The 18,309-nt window shown below is 41.9% G+C and overlaps 1 protein-coding gene across 5 annotated transcripts in view; it reads left to right on the forward strand.

Annotated features, from left to right (window-relative positions):
• The first annotated feature begins 3,639 nt into the window (after window positions 1–3,639).
• SNED1 (sushi, nidogen and EGF like domains 1) overlaps window positions 3,640–18,309 on the forward strand; it is a 222,467-nt gene continuing 207,797 nt past the window's right edge. For all 5 annotated transcript variants that reach the window (XM_075861359.1, XM_075861360.1, XM_075861362.1 and 2 more), the window contains exon 1: window positions 3,640–4,425. In XM_075861359.1, the coding sequence (XP_075717474.1) occupies window positions 4,228–4,425 (198 nt within the window). In that variant the 5' untranslated portion in view covers window positions 3,640–4,227. The remainder of the gene's footprint in view (window positions 4,426–18,309) is intronic.

Below are 18,309 nucleotides of genomic sequence, written 5' to 3' on the forward strand. Positions count from 1 at the left end.
TCAGCGTCATACACTTCTCTCCATTCATGTAGTCAGCACATAGTGATCTCGCGAGATCACGCTGTGCTGTCACATACTCCAACATTAACTTTACTGAAGTGTCTCGAGAGTGAATAGACAATTCCTACAGCCAGGACGCGATGTCTATTCACACTCCCGACACTTCGGTAAAGTTTGTGTGGGACTTAATCGCTGCACAGCATGATCTCGCGAGATCACGCTATGAATGACAGCGACATCACGCTGTGCATCGATTAAGTCCCACACAAACTTTACCGAAGTGTCGGGAGTGTGAATAGACATTGCGTCCTGGCTGTAGGAATTGTCTATTCACTCTCGAGACACTTCAGTAAAGTTAATGTTGGGGTATGTGACAGCACAGCGTGATCTCGTGAGATCACGCTTTGCGGAGTACAAATGGACATGAATGGAGAGAAGTGTATGACGCTGATTGGTCACTTATTGGTCAGCGTCATACACTCCTCTTTACAACGCCCACTTGGTCAAAAGTTAAAAAACGCCCAGTTGGGCATTAAGAAAGTAATTAGCATAAATATAAAACTGTTCATAACTTCCTCAAAAATTATCGTTTTTCAAAATAAAAACCACTGTAATCTACATTACAGCGCCGATCACATTATGTAGGAGATAGGGCACTTATAGTGTGGTGACAGAGCCTCTTTAACTTGCCAGGTGAACGCCAAATTTTTTTCACAATGCAAACATGGCTTTTTTCTGGTCACCTAGCTCGCCAAAACAATAGAATAAAAAGTGAACAAAAAGTCATATGTACCCCAAAATGGTACTAATAAAAACTGCAGCTCACCCCGAAAAAAACAATCTTTACAACGCTCCATCGATGGAAAAATTAAAAAAGTTATGGTTCTCATAATATGGTGACATAATTATTATTTTTTTAACAAAAAGTTTTTTCTTTTTAAAAGTAGTACATCATAAAAAAAAAACATTATAAATTTGGTTTTACTGGAATCGTATTGACTAGCACAATAAAGTTAAAGAGGCTCTGTCTCCACATTATAAGTGCCCTATCTTCTACATAAGGAGATCGGCGCTGTAATGTAGGTGACACGAGTGCTTTTTATTTAAAAAACGATCTGTTTTCACCAGTTTATTAGCGATTTTTGATTTATGCTAATGAGTTACTTAATGCCCAAGTGGGCGTATTTTTACTATTGACCGAGTGGGCGTTGTACAGAGGAGTGTATGACGATGACCAATCAGCATCATGCACTTCTCTCCATTCATTTACTCAGCGCATAGGGATCCTGCTAGATCCTGATGTGCTGTCTTATACTAACACATTAACAATACTGAAGTGTTTAGACAGTGAATAGACATTCCACAGGATGTCTATTCACAATCCCTGCACTTCGTTACTCTGTCTGTGGTAGTTACAGCAGAGGAAGCGTGATCTCGCAAAATCTCGCTGTATATGACAGGTTACAACGAGATTACGCTTCCTCGGCTGTAACTACCATAGAAACAGTAACAAAGTGCAGAGATTGTGAATAGACATCCCGTGGAATGTCTATTCACTGTCTAAACACTTCAGTATTGTTAATGTTAGTATAAGACAGCACATAAGGATCTAGCAGGATCCCTATGTGCTGAGTAAATGGAGAGGAGTGCATGAGGCTGATTGGTCAGCGTCACACACTCCCCTGTACAACACCCACTTGGTCTAAAGTAAAAATACGCCCACTTGGGCATTAAGCAACTCATTAGCATAAATCAAAAATCGCTAATAAAGTGGTGAAAATAGATCGTTTTTTTAAAATAAAAAGCACTCGTGTCACCTACATTACAGCGCCGATCTCCTTATGTAGGAGATAGGGCACTTATAATGTGGTGACAGAGCCTCTTTAAAGAGGCTCTGTCACCAGATTTCCAAACCCCCATCTCCTATTGCAGCAGATCGGCGCTGCAATGTAGATAAGAGTAACGTTTTTTTTGTTTTAAAAAACGAGCATTTTTGGCCAAGTTATGAGCATTTTTATATTTATGCAAATGAGCCTTTCTCATGTACAACTGGGCGTGTTTAAAGTTATGTACAACTGGGCGTGTATTGTGTTCGTTACAACTGGGCGTTTTTACTTGTTTTACTAGCTGGGCGTTGTGAATAGAAGTGTATGATGCTGACGAATCAGCATCATCCACTTCTCTTCGTTACCACCCAGCTTCTGGCAGTTCACAGACACACAGCGTGTCCTCGCTCATCCGACGCGATGAAGTTCCTGTGGGAGGAAGTGAGTGACGTCACAGCGTGATCTCGCGAGGACACGCTGTGTGTCTGTGCACTGCCAGAAGCTGGGTGGTAACGGAGAGAAGTGGATGATGCTGATTCGTCAGCATCATACACTTCCATTCACAACGCCCAGCTAGTAAAACAAGTAAAAACGCCCCGATGTAACACACAATACACGCCCAGTTGTACTTAAGAAAGGCTCATTTGCATAAATATAAAAATGGTCATAACTTGGCCAAAAATGCTCGTTTATGAAAAAAAACAAACGTTACTCTTATCTACATTGCAGCGCCGATCTGCTGCAATACGAGATAGGGGTTGCAAAATGTGGTGACAGAGCCTCTTTAACATGTTGTTTTTATCTCACAGTGAATGCCTGTTTTTTTTCCCATACTACCCCACAAATAATTATTTTTTTGTTTCCTAGTATTATATAGTACAATAAATGGTACCATTAAAAATGACAACTCGTCTCTCAAAAACCAAACCCCTCATTCGGCTTTGTAGATGGGCAAATAAAAAGTTATGGCTCTTGAAATGCAACGATGGAAGAACAAAATTTAAAAAAACAAACGAAAAATGGCTGTCTCCAAGGGGCTAAAAATATTTTAGCCAAATGGGGACAATGGACTCAGGTTGTTCCGATCCAGCCCTACAATGGCCCGACACTCGCCGGATTCCATGCATCGTTTTACTGACAGGCAAAAGAAGATGGCAGCGTGGTACAATATATCGGCCACCATTTGGGGACGTGATGGCTTTTTTTGTGTGAAAAAAGCCTAATAAATAAACACATTTTTGGTCACTTTTGATTCAAATGGGTTTCTATTGAAAGCAGTTAGATGTAATGTGAGCCAATATAGGTGCTGTTGTTACATGTTTGGGGTTGTCACCCCCTGTAGGGCTCTGGGAACGCAGGGTGACAATCCTTGTAGGAAATATGGCAGCTATAATTCACCAGGAGGAGATATAAGACACTTCTTCTCCAATGTCTGTGAGGAGGTGCGGGGCGGCAGCGTCTACAACCTAAAGCTCCCCAGCTACGGCGCATGCTGGGAGTTGTAGTTCCACGCGTCTGTGGAGCCACGGGTTGTAAACCTCTAATAAAAGTGACCCTGAGGTAACCACCATAGTCGTGCACGTATATTTAATGTAGCGCGGGGACTACGACTCCCAGGATGCTTTGCGGAAGGACCGACACATTCCACAACTCCTGTCCAAAACTTCTCGTTTTAACTACTTCAAGCTCGGCCTTCCCGGGCTCTTTAAGAGACGGCGTCACGACGGAGAGGGTTACTCCTGATTGGTAGGGGCCCCCACCTCTTATTCCGGGGGGGGGGGGGGGTTGGGGGTTTGTTAGAGTATTGGGGGAGGGGACAGAACCCCCCAGTCAGTTGTGAACAGAGAGAGAATTCAGTGTCACTGAGCTGCAGGCTGCACAGGGAGAAACTGAGACCGGGATATCGGGAGCCACAGTGCAGGAGGGTGCTGGCAGAGGCTGGCATGCATGGGCATCTCAGGGACAGCGAAGTCATGTAGTAGAGGGGAAGTGTAGGGGCAGACTGGCATACATGGGCATCCCAGGCACAGGAAAGTAGTGCAGCAGAGAGTAGTGGCGGTATACAGGGTAATATACAGGGTACTGTACAGGGTAATGCAGGCTGGCATACACAAGTCATAGTATAGGGGGTAATAGAAGACAAGAGATGGAGGGTCTCTCTGCATAATACAGATACCACCAGATCACATCCAGTCTAATATCAGTACCTGACACTCAGAAATCATACAATACCTGCAGAGGACTGGCAAAGACACCAACATGAGAAGGTTGTACCCTGCTCTGAGGGAAACCTAAGACCTCCAGACTCCCTGCTGAGCTGTGACAAGCATCTCATCACCTCTAGTCTCCTGGGTGCCATATAGTGCCACCCTGGGCAGTGGCATAATTACTATATTTGGGGATGGGGTCACTGGTCCAGCTCTTGTTGGTGTGGCATGTATTTTCTGGTGCCCGTGGCTTGGTACCATTGTCAGATTTCTACCCATTTGGTCCTCAAGAAGGAGACTCGGTGACCCGCAGGCAGGATGATGGTGGATCTGGATTACTGCCCATCTCCAGAGCGTTCACATTCTTCGGAGACAAGCACAGTGGACTTTATGTGAGTACAGCACATCTCTCAACTTTTTATAAGCTATGTCAAAAACCAAGTCAGTGGTCGGCAAACAGTGGCTGTCCAAAAAACTACTACTCCCAGCAGACTGTCAGGGCATTGCGATAGTTGTAGTTTCACAGCAGCTGGAGAGCCACCAGGCATTGCTTACATGTTTGTAGATCTATTGGAGGAAATGGAACGTGCTGTATATAGCTGGTCTTGTCACCTACCTGTATACCGGTATTCACGAGGGGTAGATCACACCTAGAGAATGTGCTTGTGATTAAAATACTTCATTAGGACACGAATAATGGAAATTACCTTGTCAGAGGGCGAAAAAAAAACATTACTTTTATGGTACTTTTGAATATAATAAAATGCATCCTATTGTCTCATTTTGCTAACAACGTCTCCCGATCTGCAAAACTTTATAGGATTTAAAAGCTTTCAAATGTAGTAAGATATTAAAGGGCTTCTCCAGAAATAAAGATCGTACTAATGACAAGTAGGTAAATTGTTCTTTCATTTCTTAAAGTGTAACTAAAGTTTAAAAAAAACTTTAGACATGTCAGAAATTTTGATTGGTGGGGGTCCGAGCGCTAAGACCCCCACCGATCTCTAAAACGAAGCTGCAGAAGCACCCGGGTGAGCGCTGTGCTGCTTCATCTCTGATTGGGTTTTCTCGGAAAGCCGATGTACGGGCTCATAGGAATGTATTGAGTAGAGGATCTTATCAAAAACCCTCCAGTCAAGTGAGGCGCTAGCGATTTTTAATCCCTACATTCTGGGATTTCTGAGCTCAGGGTACCGTAAAAATCACGCTATAATCTTTTACCCTCATGTGCAAATTTAACATGCAAATCATGTGCTTCACCTGTACAAGCCACGTTTCCAAAAAACCGCATCACAAAACCGCTACAATTCACGGTAAAACGAGTGCATTTTGCTGCATGGTTCTTATCTGTGCGGCACTCGACCGCTGCTCGGCCGTTACATGTACGGGCAACCTAACTACAAAAAGTGTGAAGCTCTAGTCTATTCCAGAGTCTGTAAGGGTAAGGTCGCACGGGTCGGATACGTTTTGAAAAGCCGGTAGTGTACCCAACCCAGAAACTGAAGGGAAATCCGCGTTGCTATGGGAGCGCCAGGAAAGGTGAGTATAATCTTTTGTTGACTTTGAAAATATTTTTCTTTTTATAACTTGTGGAATTTGCTGCGAATGCACAGCGTAAACACAGCAAATTCCGCAAGAATTTGTTGCAAATTTTGACTTCCCTATTGAACTCAGTGGGGAAATTCTGCAATAAAGGCGCTGTGAATCCGCAAAATTATTTGACACGCTGTGGATTTATAATCTGCACCGGAGGTCAATTTATGCACCTATTCTGTGTGGAATTTTTCATCCACGTCGTATCCACTTTTCCTCTTAAATCCGGACGAAAATTCTGCAGCGTATTCGCTACATGGGACCTTACCCTAAAATTCCAGTTGATATTGAATGCAAGCTTTTGGTTCCTGTGCCAGATGTGTCGGAAGATAAATTACGGTAGATCCGAGAGCCAGGACTCTTGCCTCCAGTGCTGCTTAGAGATTTCCATAACTCAGAATCTCACACTTACAACTTTTTCAGAATCTTTATTATAGATATGTCACAAAAAGTGCTGAAGAAACGCTGTGTCAGAACTACCAATCCACTATGATCTTCAACTACTGAACGTTTTTACCCCATCATTGGCCATCATAGTTTGTGGACCTCCACCAATGTTATTGTATCTTCAGAAATGTCTCAATGATGTGGCAACTAAAAAGTTAAATCCCTTTTAAAATATTTCATGCACTTTTCATAAAATGTTGGATACAACGTCACCGAGTTTAGGGACAATCTTGTTCTTTAGTTGAAGTATCTGAAGAGCTGTGAGACGCTGCATCTGATAGGGTATATTCACACATGGCAGATTTGTTGCAGAAATTTCTGCAATTGAAAGTCCGTTTCATTCATCTGAATGGGGTTGTTTTAGCATCAAGCACATGGATGTCTGCAAGACTAAGGGTATGTTCACACGCTTAGCAAAAAACGTCTGAAAATACGGAGCTGTTTTCAAGGGTAAGCAAACTCGCGTTTTTCACGGTGTTTTTGAAAGCCGTTTTTGGAGCTATTTTTCCATAGAGTCAATGAAAAACGGCTCAAAAAACGGCTCAAGAAGTGACATGCACTCCTTATTCGCGGGCGTCTTTTTACGCACCGTTTTTTTAAAATGAGGCGTAAACGCCCCGAAATACGCCTGAAAACACTGCGTGTGCACATACCCTTATTCAGATAAATGCAACAGCCGCAGAAGTTTCTGCCAGAAATCTGGTGCATGTGAATTCAACCATATGGGTATGTTCACATGCAAAACCAAAAACGGCTGTAAAATACGGAGCCGTTTTTTTGCGCCAGTTTTGGAGCTGTTTTTCTATTGACACAAACGGCTCAAGAAGTGAGATGCACTTATTATTACGGGGCGTTTTCTCACGGCTGCCTAAAAAAACGCCCCCTTCAGAACGAAACGCCGTTTTTCCCATTGAAATCAATGGCCAGATGTTTGGAGGCATTCAGCTTCTGATTTTTCAGCCGTTTTTCGAGGCTGAAAATAAGCTGTGTGAACATACCCTATGATTGAATGGCAATACCATGAGAGAAGTGACAGCACCGCATTGGTGCTGAGAGTCGGACCCCCATCGATCTAATGTTGATGGCCTATACTAAGGATAGGCTATCAATTTTAAAAACCCAGATAACCCCTTTCATTTACTGATACCAGGTGTAAACTACTATAAGGCATTGGGTGATCCAATTTATGAATGCCTAATCTAGGAGGTAATCTATCGCTGTTGGATCATACCATAATCGTCGTGATTCTCAGATAAAAAAAGAGCGCAAACCAGATGCGCGCATATTTGTTGATTTCTGTAAACGGTGAGTAGAATTTTGACTTACAGCGAATTCCATAAAATATTCTTGTTATACTACCACATACTTTCCAAAATAGAAATGTTTTGTTGAACTCTTCTTAGGTAATTAAACATGGTGTTTGTCATTTCCACAGGATGCTTTATTCCCAAATTACTGAGCTTCGAAGTGTTTTGCCAAATCATGTCTTGATAAATAAAAGTGGGGGGCGCTGTTGCAATACTGTCTATGGAATCTGTGTTCGCTGAGGCGGTGGTGAAAAGTGGTACTGCGGGTAAAAGTTACTTTATATCCTGATATGACAACTTTTCTACAAATCGTCCCATACATGGGGAGATATTCCAAAGAACTTATCCGATTGATATCATACGAACAAATGTTTTTATTAAAAAGGGCGGAATCCGGCACCTACTGGGCATAAGGTCTGCAGATGAGAAGGTGTCAATATCCATGAATACAACTAGATAAAGCTGACTCCATAAATGATGTCTAGGGCTATGTTCAAATGGGGCAGATTTGTTGCAGAATTTCTGGGATTGAAAATTTCCTTCATACATGGGGTTGTTTCTGCAGCATATTCACGTATTTTTTTGGGAAAACTCCATTTAGATGTATGGAGCATTCCAGTGTCAATTCTGCAATGTGTAAAAATATCCTAAAATGTCTCTTTGGGAGTAGGGTTCTGGTTTTATTCCTTTCATCTTAGAAAAAGCTGAAGCTTTCTGAACTGCTGCAACTGAATCCTTGAGGGAAAAGAACCTTGTGTATGTGTTCACATTCACACCTTCATATGACGTGTATGGCACACTATGTACATAGAATTCAAGGTGACTGCACCCCCCATTGACTTTTCCTATGAACATGTGTGTATTAATAAACACAAAACACCTCCATACAGTGGAGCCCCTAAAATTTCAGCTTAACCCCTTCCCCCTGCTTGCATTCTGGGCCCTAATGACCAAGCCATTTTTTACGTTTTTCCATCGTCACATTCGAAGAACTATAACTTTTTTATTTTTGCGTCGACATAGCTGTATAAGGTCTTGTTTTTTGCGGGACAAGTTGTACTTTTTATTAGCACCATTTTGGGGTACATATTATTTATTCATTAACTTTTATTAACTTTTTTGGGGGGGGGATAGAAGAAAACCTAAAATTTCACCCATCTTTTTTGCGTCCTAAATCTACGCCGTTTACCGTCTGATATAAATAACACAATAACTTTATTCAGTGGGTTGTTATGATTGCAAAGATACCAAATTTGTATAGATTTTGTATGTTTTACTACTTACACAGTAAAAACACTTTTTTCAAAATGATTTGTTCTTGTGTCTCCATATTTAAAGTCATAACTATTTTATTGTTCCGCCGATGCAGTTGTATGAGGGCTTGTTTTTTGCGGGACGACTTGTAGTTTTTATTGGTACCATTTGTGAGTAGATTCGACTTTTTGATCAATTTTCCCCACATTTTTTTAAGTCAGGATTAACAGAAAACAGCAATTTTTCTATTGTTTTTTTTTTTTACAGCGTTCACTGTGTGGGTTAAATAATGTAACAGATTTATAGTCGGGGTCGTTACGGACGCGGCGATACCAAATATGTGTAACTTTTTTGCTTTATTGTGTTTTTTTAATAGTAAAGCATTTTGTAAGGGGAAAAAGTGGGTTTTTAATTTTTTTTCACATTTTTTTTATTAACTTTATTCAACTTTTTTTTTTTACTTGTCCTACTAGGGGACTTTCATATGCGATCATCCGATCGCTACTATAATACACTGCAATACTTTTGCAGGCATTCACTACAGGCAGACCTGGGGGCCTTTATTAGGCCCCCGGCTGCCATCAGAGACACAGACACTCGGCGATCTTATCGCCGGGTGTCGGTGGGATGAGAGGGAGCTCCCTCCCTCTCTCCAAAACCACTCAGATGCGGTGCACGCTATTGAGCACTGCATCTGAGGGGTTAATCGGGTGAGATCGATACTAATATCGATCTCACCCGGTCGAGCAGGGACGCCCTCAGCTACCTCTGGCAGCTGAGAGCAGGGAGATTTGACAGCTTCCTGCTCTGTTTACTTTATTCTAATGCAGCGCCGTGGAATGGCGGCGCTGTAGACTAAAGCCCACTAATGACCGCCGTTAAAAGGCTTATCTGCGGTCATTAAGGAGTTAAAGGGGTTTTCCCATAATCAATATTTATCCACTATCCACAGGATAGGTGATAAATATCTGACCGAACTTCTGGGACTCCCACCGATCACGAGAACAGGCTTACCTTGCCATTCCTGGGAGCCCCATACGAATAGAACGGTAGTGAGCCACCACTCCATTAATTTCTATGGGGCTGCCGAAGATAGCGCTCAGCAACGCCATTGAAATGAATGAAGCCCTGGTCGAGCGTGTGCAATACCGCTCTATTCCTAATGGGCTCCCAGAAGCAGCACGGTAAGCACGTTCTAGTGATCTGTGGATAGGGGATAAATAATGATTATTGGAGAACCCCTTTAACCTCTTAACGCCGAAGGACGGATATATCCGTCCTCAGCAGCTGCTAGTTCGCGCAGGAGAACGGATATATCCGTCCTGTGATGGCGCGGGTACTGCCAGTGTACCCACGCGATCAGCGGCAGGAGCACGGCTGTTATACACAGCCTGGCTCCTGCTGCAACTGCCGGAATCGAAGCGCGCTCCGATTCCGGCAGTTTAACCCATTAAATGCCGCTGTCAATAGTGACAGCGACATCTAATGTGTTTGACAGAGGGAGGGAGCTCCCTCTGTCACCCCATCGGCGCCCCCGCAAAGAAATTTTGGGGTACATATTATTTATTCATTAACTTTTATTAACTTTTATTTGGGGGGGAAATAGAAAAAAACCTTAAATTTCGCCACTCTTTCGCGTTTTAAATCTACGCCGTTTACTGTGTGATATAAATAACACAATAACTTTATTCAGCGGGTTGTTACGATTGCAACGATACCAAATTTGTATAGTTTTTGTATGTTTTACTACTTACACAGTAAAAACGCTTTTTTTTCAAAATTATTAGTTTTTGTGTCTCCATATTTGAAGAGCCGTAACGTTTTTATTTTTTCGCCGATGCGGTTGTATGAGGGCTTTTTTTTTGCAGGAAGACTTGTAGTTTTTATTGGTACCATTTTGGAGTAGATGCGACTTTTTGATCACTTTTTATCACATTTTTTTAAAGTCAGTATTCACAGAAAACAGCAATTTTTCCATAGTTTTTTATTACATTTTTTACGGCGTTCACCGTGCGGGTTAAATAATGTAATAGATTTATAGTCAGGGTCGTTACGGACGCGGCAATACCAAATATGTGTAACTTTTTAACTTTATTTTGTTTTTTTAATAGTAAAGCATTGTGTAAGGGGAAAAGCTGGGTTTTTCATTTTTTTTCACATTTTTTTTTAAATTAACTTTATTAAACTTTTTTTTAACTTTTTTACTAGTCCAACTAGGGGACTATAATATGCGATTCTGCGATCACATTTATAATACACTGCAATACTTTTGTATTGCAGTGTATTACTGCCTGTCCGTTTAACACGGACAGGCATCTGCTAGGTCATGCCTGCGGCATGATCTAGCAGGCATTCACTCCAGGCAGACCTGGGGGCCTTTATTAGACCCCCGGCTGCCAATGGAGACACAGACACTCGGCGATCGTATCGCCGGGTGTCGGTGGGAGAGAGAGGGAGCTCCCTCCCTCTCTCCAAAACCACTCAGATGCGGCGCACGCTATTGTGCACCGCATCTGAGTGGTTAAACGGGTGAGATCGATACTAATATCGATCTCACCCGGCAGAGCAGGGACGCTCCCAGCCCTCAGCTGCCTCTAGCAGCTGAGAGCAGGGAGATTTGACAGCTCCCTGCTCTGTAAACTTATTCCGATGCCGCGACGTAAAAAGTCTATGGCATCGGAATAAGGCCCGTTAGTGACCGACGTAGAAACACGATGGGCCGGTCACTAACGGGTTAATATGTTGTTTCCCTTTAATATATTATACTCGATCCAATAATAGCCTGCAGGAATTGCCAGAAGCTTATATTCTACCAGTGCATTGCAGACACAGGCCTTTATCATATTTATTTATTTCTGTTACTTATATAGCACCAACATATTCCACAGTGATGATCATTTATCATCACTCAATGTCCTCCGTAGGATTTATAATATAAATTCCTTATCTGTATGTTCTTGAAGTGTGGGAGGAAACCGGAGTACCCGGAGGAAATCCACGCAAACACGGGGAGTACATAAAAACTCCATGCAGATTTTGCCCCTGGTCAGATTCGAACCCAGGACCTGCAAAACAAGAGTTCTCAAATTAAAAGACTAAATGGTGCTCAATTGTGCACTTTGACTTAAAAGTAAGAGTTTTTAATGACCTCAAAATTAATGTTTACCTTTGAACACCATTTAGTCTATTTTAATCTTAATAGTCTGTACTGTTTAATTTCTTAAAGGGAATGTGTCGCTAGAATTTTTTTATTTTTTTTCCCAGTTAAACAATTAGTATTTAAGTGATTACACTTTGTTTTAATTTTTTTAATTTTTTCACAAGTCAGGAAATATTATAAATTAGATTCAAATTTATAACATTTCCATGTGCTGGCCACTAGAGGGAGCAGTTCCCAAAATTGCAGCATGGTCACTGTGGTAAAGCAACCTCATTGATTTATGCTGCAAATTTGGGGTGGACACACTCTCCTCTAGTGTCCTCACACAATTCCCCCTCCCATCTTCTGGCTAGTGCCAGGAGAAGGAAGGGTTTGAATGTCTTCAAACCTCCTACACTGTGTGCCGCCATTTTCTGAGCGACTGCACAGTGTAGGAGGATTAGATACAGGGCTCAGCAGACAGTAATACATGAACATAATACACACGAACATAAATTACCTGCTCCTGCTGCCGCCTCCGCTGCTCTACGCTTCTCTGTCTTGCGCCTCGCTTCGTTGAACATATGATCGGAAGTCACGGCCGGAAGTCGTCATCTTTCTGTCCGGCAGCGGCTTCCGGTCCACATGAAAATGGTGCCGGATTTCGCTCTACGAACGAGCTTCGTTTTGGTCTGTGTGGGAGCGGCGAATGCCCTCTTTCCAAACAGACGGCGTACGCAACTGCAAATGGAACGGCTCCCGTTCGCATTCTCTATGGGGTTGTATGTGCCATATTCCATCTCTGTATGTGTTGTTAATCGACACATACAGAGATGAAAAAAAAATGGCAGCCCCCATAGAGAAGTAAAAGAAAGAAAACATAAAAAAGTAAAACATGAGAACACAATTTAATACAATTTTTGAAAATATTACATTAAAAGCAATATGATAAAAAAAAAAAAAATCATGACACCTTCCATTTAAAGGGATATTCCCCGAATCGTCATTTATCCACAGGATAGGTTATAATTGTCTGATCTCTGGGACCCCCACCGATCATAAGAACAGGGGCCCTGAACTTCCTGTTGCTCCTCACTGCTCCACCACAGTGAGGACAACATTGAATGGAGCCACAGCCGAACATTCGCTCTGCCACTCTATTTAAAGTCTATGGAAATGACCGAAACAGCCGAGTTCAGCGCTCCTCTGTTTTCAACAGTCCCATAGACTTTAAATGAAGCAGTGGGTGCATGCTCGATCTGCCCTCAATTCGAGCACCTCCTTGTTGTGGGGGGTGCAGTAAGGAGTAAGAGATGTCTTGGGCCCCTGTACTCATAATTTGTAGGGGTCTCAGCGATGAGGCCCCCAGCAATCAGACAATTATCACCTATCCTGTGAATAGGTGATAATTGTCAATTCTGGTACAACCTCTTTAATAAATTTTTATAGCGATTACAGCTATGTTTTTCTGTTACAGAGCTCCAAATCCCCTGCATAGCTATAGAGTTAATGATAAAATTCTACCACCAATAGGAGGCCTTACCGCATAATATTTATATATTGAAATCATATAATAAAACAGTATTCTGTGAACCCCTAGACTCCCTCTAGTGGCGGCTATAGTTGTTTATGATTTAAAGTTCACCTTCACAACCATTTTTATTTTTGGCCCAATGCTTCTAAAATGAAAATGTAAGCAACTTTGCATTATGTCTTGATCAAAAATGTCCTACGTTTCGTTTCTACACCTTCTATGCAGACCTATGTGTGTCCATGGAAACAGACAACAAACAAACTCTGTGTAGTCAGATCCTGCAGACATTTTTTACTTTTATTTGTGCTCTATTTATTTCTAACCTACCACATTAATTTTAGCATAACTTTGGGGACAAAATTGAAGGAAGTATGTCTGCAGGATCACACTACACTGAGTTTGTTTGTTGTCTGTTTCCATGGTTACACATAGGTCGGCATAGAAGCTGTAGAAAAAAAATCTTAGGACATTTTTAATTAAGACAGAATGCAAAGTTGCTTCAATTATCATTTTAGATTCATTGAGATAATTAAAATAAATGGTTGCAAAGGTGGAATAGACTTCAAGTCTAGGCAGGGGATATGGATCTGTGTAGATAAATACTGAGCTCCAACCTCTATATCAGCACAGAACCTAATAAAAATATAAATATAATATAGGAATATGTAAAGGAACGTTGCAGCATTTCTATATAATTGGGGTGACGCATATTGGTGAATTGCTCATACACTCGACCTGTTTTGTATTCTGGCCAAATAAATATATTAAAAAATCCCTTTCGGCTTCTAAAAGTCAATTTGTCCATCGATGAATGAACAAAATAATTGAGTCAGTGAATGTGATGTAGAGATATAATAACATTGTCAGGGATTCCCGGACATTGAAGTTGTACAACAGCTGCTGAGCTAAACGTTGAGGATTAGCAGTGTGGAGTGACTTGAACATTTTCAAGAAATCCCAAATCAAGGAGTTTATGGTTTGTTGCAACATCCTGAGACAGCATTTTTTTTTTTTCTTGTGTTATGTTCAAGTTGTGACTCAAACAGCCATGTTTAGCTTGTGCACAATAGAATAATACTCTAGAGAGCTCATGGGTTAAAGCCGTTGTTCCAGAGAAGAGAGGGAGAATGGGGATAAGTGGGTGGAGGGGAGATTGGGGATAAGTGGGTGGAGGGGAGATTGGGGATAAGTGGGTGGAGGGGAGCAGGGTCATCTCCATCTGACCTTGCTCTAGAACAATTTATATAGTTTATGCAACAATGTATAAAACTGGCCTACTCAACACTATTTGTACCGATTATGCAACACTTTTTGTTTTTTAACAAATTGACTAATTCCTTGGAGTGGTGGAACTCGATCCAGATGTAAATGACTGGATGCAGAGAATCTACCACGTGTTGGATTAGAAACACATATACATTTTAATCTTCAAAGCTAAACTTTCTAGCTGCACACACAGAAGACTTTATGTATACAGAACAGTTTGTATACATTCACAGCAGAGACAAAGGTTATATGAACATTTCTGTACCAATTGTGTATGCAAGATTTATGAAATGTTTCCACAAACACGTAAAAAAACGATGAAACATGAAATGATCTGCAGAAATAATACCATTGCAGTCTTAGTTTGGGATATAAGTTTTATATTATTTTTTTTATATTATTTTACCATGGGACCAGCAGGCAACTTCTTTTAAAGGGGTTGTCCATTTTAGACATTCCCTTTGTTAGGAGGTTCCCAAATGATAAGCTGATCACAGGTTATCCCGACCGCCAATGATCAGCTGTGATCGGTGGGAAAACCTGGCAGCAAGTGTACAGTTTCCTTTACAGCACCACCACAGGATAAAGGAAGCATTATACAGCACCAATTAAAATCAATCGACTGTTCATGTTGTGCACAGACATGTCAGGTCCTCCAGAGTGGGAGACTCTCTTTCTAGCCACACTGCACTCTGGAGATGAAGTTCCTGAATGGAGGCCCCCCCTCTATTATCTGAGATTTCTCTAAGACCAGGATCACACACACAATTTTCATGTAGTGTTTGGTGCAATTTTTTTTTAGCCAAACACAAACGTGGACACAAAATAAAGCAGATTCATCAGTCTTCTCCTTACACCCTTCCTCCATTTTTAAATCCAGTTTTGGCTTTGGCACAAAAAAATAATTAGCCAAAAACTGCATCAAAAGCCAAAACCAGGAACAGAACCTAAACATAAGAACTATATAAAGGAAGGCCTTAAAGGGCTCCTGTCCTGGATCCACTTCTGGTTTTGGCATAAAAATACATGTAAAATCTGCAGCAAATCTGCACTGTGTGAACAAGGCCAAACTGTGTGTGTGATCCTAACCTAACAGCGTATTGGAAAATGGGATTTGTAAACCAGACAACCTGTTTAAATGGCTAGTCACAAGCACTTCTGCAATGCAGGTCACACAAACCATGTGTTGTCCTTTGACCTGTTCTTAGGCCGTGGCCCAAATTGCCTTGGGCATTGAATAGCATACAGTATAAAGTGGATACCCATAAGCAACATCATTACAGACCGACAGTGGAGATAAAATGAGAACACAGACCGACAGTGAAGCCTTCGTTCACATCTGCGTCAGGGCTCCGAAATAGCGTTTCGTCTGAGCTTTCTGTCAGAACGGAACCCTGACTGAAACAAACGGAAACCATAGGTTTCCGTTTGCATCACCATTGATTTTAATGGTGATGGATCCGGTGCAAATGGTTTCCGTTTCTCTCAGTTGTGCAAGTGTTCCGTTGTTTTGACGGAATCCATACCGTTGTTGACTGTGCTTTCCATTCCGCCAAAACTACAGAACCCTTGCACAACTGAGACAAACGGAAACCATTTGTACCCGATCCGTCACCATTGAAATCAATGGTAATGCAAACGGAAACCTATGGTTTCCATTTGTTTCAGTCAGGGTTCTGTTCTGACGGAAAGCTCAGACGAAACGCCAGAATGGAGCAGATGTGAACGAAGCCTAAGGAGCCCCACACACGAGCGTGTTCGGTCTGTGATATATGGTCTGTACGTCAGCCGCATTTCCCGGACCGAACACACTGCAGGGAGCCGGGCTCCTAGCGTCATAGTTATTTATGACGCTAGGTGTCACTGCCGCGCTGCGAGACAACTGTCCCATACTGAAAACATGCGTTTTCAGTTCGGTCCGAGAAATGCAGCCGATATACGGACCGTATATCACGGACCAAACACGCTCATGTGTGAGGCTGCTTAGATGAGAAGACAGACAGTGGAGATGATGAGAAGAGATCTTTCTTCTCAATAGGCTCTTAACAGATTTTCAAGCCTTTCACTGCAAGATATGAAAATGAAGCCATGTTCACACACAATGAAAATTTCTTATGTGGCAATTGCTTGATATCCCCGTCAAAGTCCACATGTGTCACATACAGAGTCTGCAGATTATTTTGCAGTGCATTTCACCCTTTGCAACAAGCAAGAGGCTCACCACTTTGGCTAATAGTGCATCATCCTAATCGGGGAACCTCCATTATGACTTCCATATACCCTAATAGAACTATCAATAAAGGAAAACACAATCAATGATAAAAATGGGTCGTTCACACATAAAAATTATATTTTTGTCCAAATGTCAAATGGAAACGGAAATTTTCAGACTTGTCCTATTGACCTATGTTTGAATTTGTGTTTCAAATAAGATCCAGCAGGTACCAGAGTTATAGATGCTCTAACTTAAAGGGGTCTGTCATCATGACGGATTCCCTTCTCATAGCTGTCATAGATTTAACATTCCGGTGCACGGATGGCTAGAGAAGCGCTACATTTTTAAGAGGCTTTTACCTCTTAATAAATTAGAAGCATCTTACTTCAGCTCTTTTTAGATTTTTCTTAATAAATTCCCCCCTAAGTACCTGCTGTCCACATCCTCCCTTGCTTTTTCTGATGACCTCCAGGTTTCGGTGACTTCATGTATGGTTGACCACAAGTTCTAAACATCTCCTAGCCGTGGTCCTAATTCTTAGCAGCACAGATTATTCCTTGTGAATCAGACATGAAAGTAGTAAGATAATGCTCTGTCAGCACTTTAGCTGGGAGGACAGGCCGTGGAGATCCGTAGAAAAGGGTCTTATGAGAAACATGCAAATGAGTGGTTTAGGGTTTTGTACTGTTGGCAAAAGCTCAGTGCCTGGTTGGATTTGACCAGTTATTTGTTAAAAGTTTTTTTGGGTAGACCTGTGCCTCAGGAGGTACGTCTTGTCATATTATTATAGCTGGTGCTCCCCAGGCAATGCTATCTATTGAACAATAAAGAGTAGTTTACATTGTTACTTCAGGAGTGCCTTCTCCTTGCTCAAGGCCCTTTTACAAAGACGAAGAGCGGGGAAACGAGCGATTGTACAAATGCATTTTCCTGATCTTCGGCCCATGCAAGCATGGCAGCAATCAGCCGATGAAAGTGTAAATGCTTGTTCGTAGACAGATTGGATCTTTTATTTTGACATTAAAATGATGGTTTGGCAGCAGCACATCTCTCTGTGTAAACAGGGGATGTGCTGCCGACAATCTGCAAACCATATGGGTTAATACGATCAGTCGTCCCCATAAAAGCCACAGTCATTGTTCCATATAAATGGAGAAAACGATCAACATGTCATTCCGGTCAATCGGCGGATGTTACTGGGCAGTAATCTGCCGTGTAAAACCACCCTTACTAAGCTAAGAAGGCAAAGGGAACTTGGCTTTGAAAGTGATATACTTAATAAAGGTGCTCACACATCAGATGACAGCCGCCCGAAATCCACCAAATTCGTCAGGAGCGACTGACTATCTGATGTGTATGGGGGTGTCCTGACTTTCTCCTTGGATTTCAATATATCCAATCCTTTGTTCCTGCAGGAGCTATGCCACTGCCAGAGGTGTCTGGCAGGGGCTTATTCACCTCTCCCCATTGAATACATATACACGCTTGTGGGAGTTAGGAGGAATAGCTGTTTGGCCAAAA

The sequence above is a fragment of the Rhinoderma darwinii genome, chromosome 4, assembly GCF_050947455.1.
Source record: "Rhinoderma darwinii isolate aRhiDar2 chromosome 4, aRhiDar2.hap1, whole genome shotgun sequence".
In the NCBI taxonomy this organism is placed as follows: domain Eukaryota; kingdom Metazoa; phylum Chordata; class Amphibia; order Anura; family Rhinodermatidae; genus Rhinoderma; species Rhinoderma darwinii.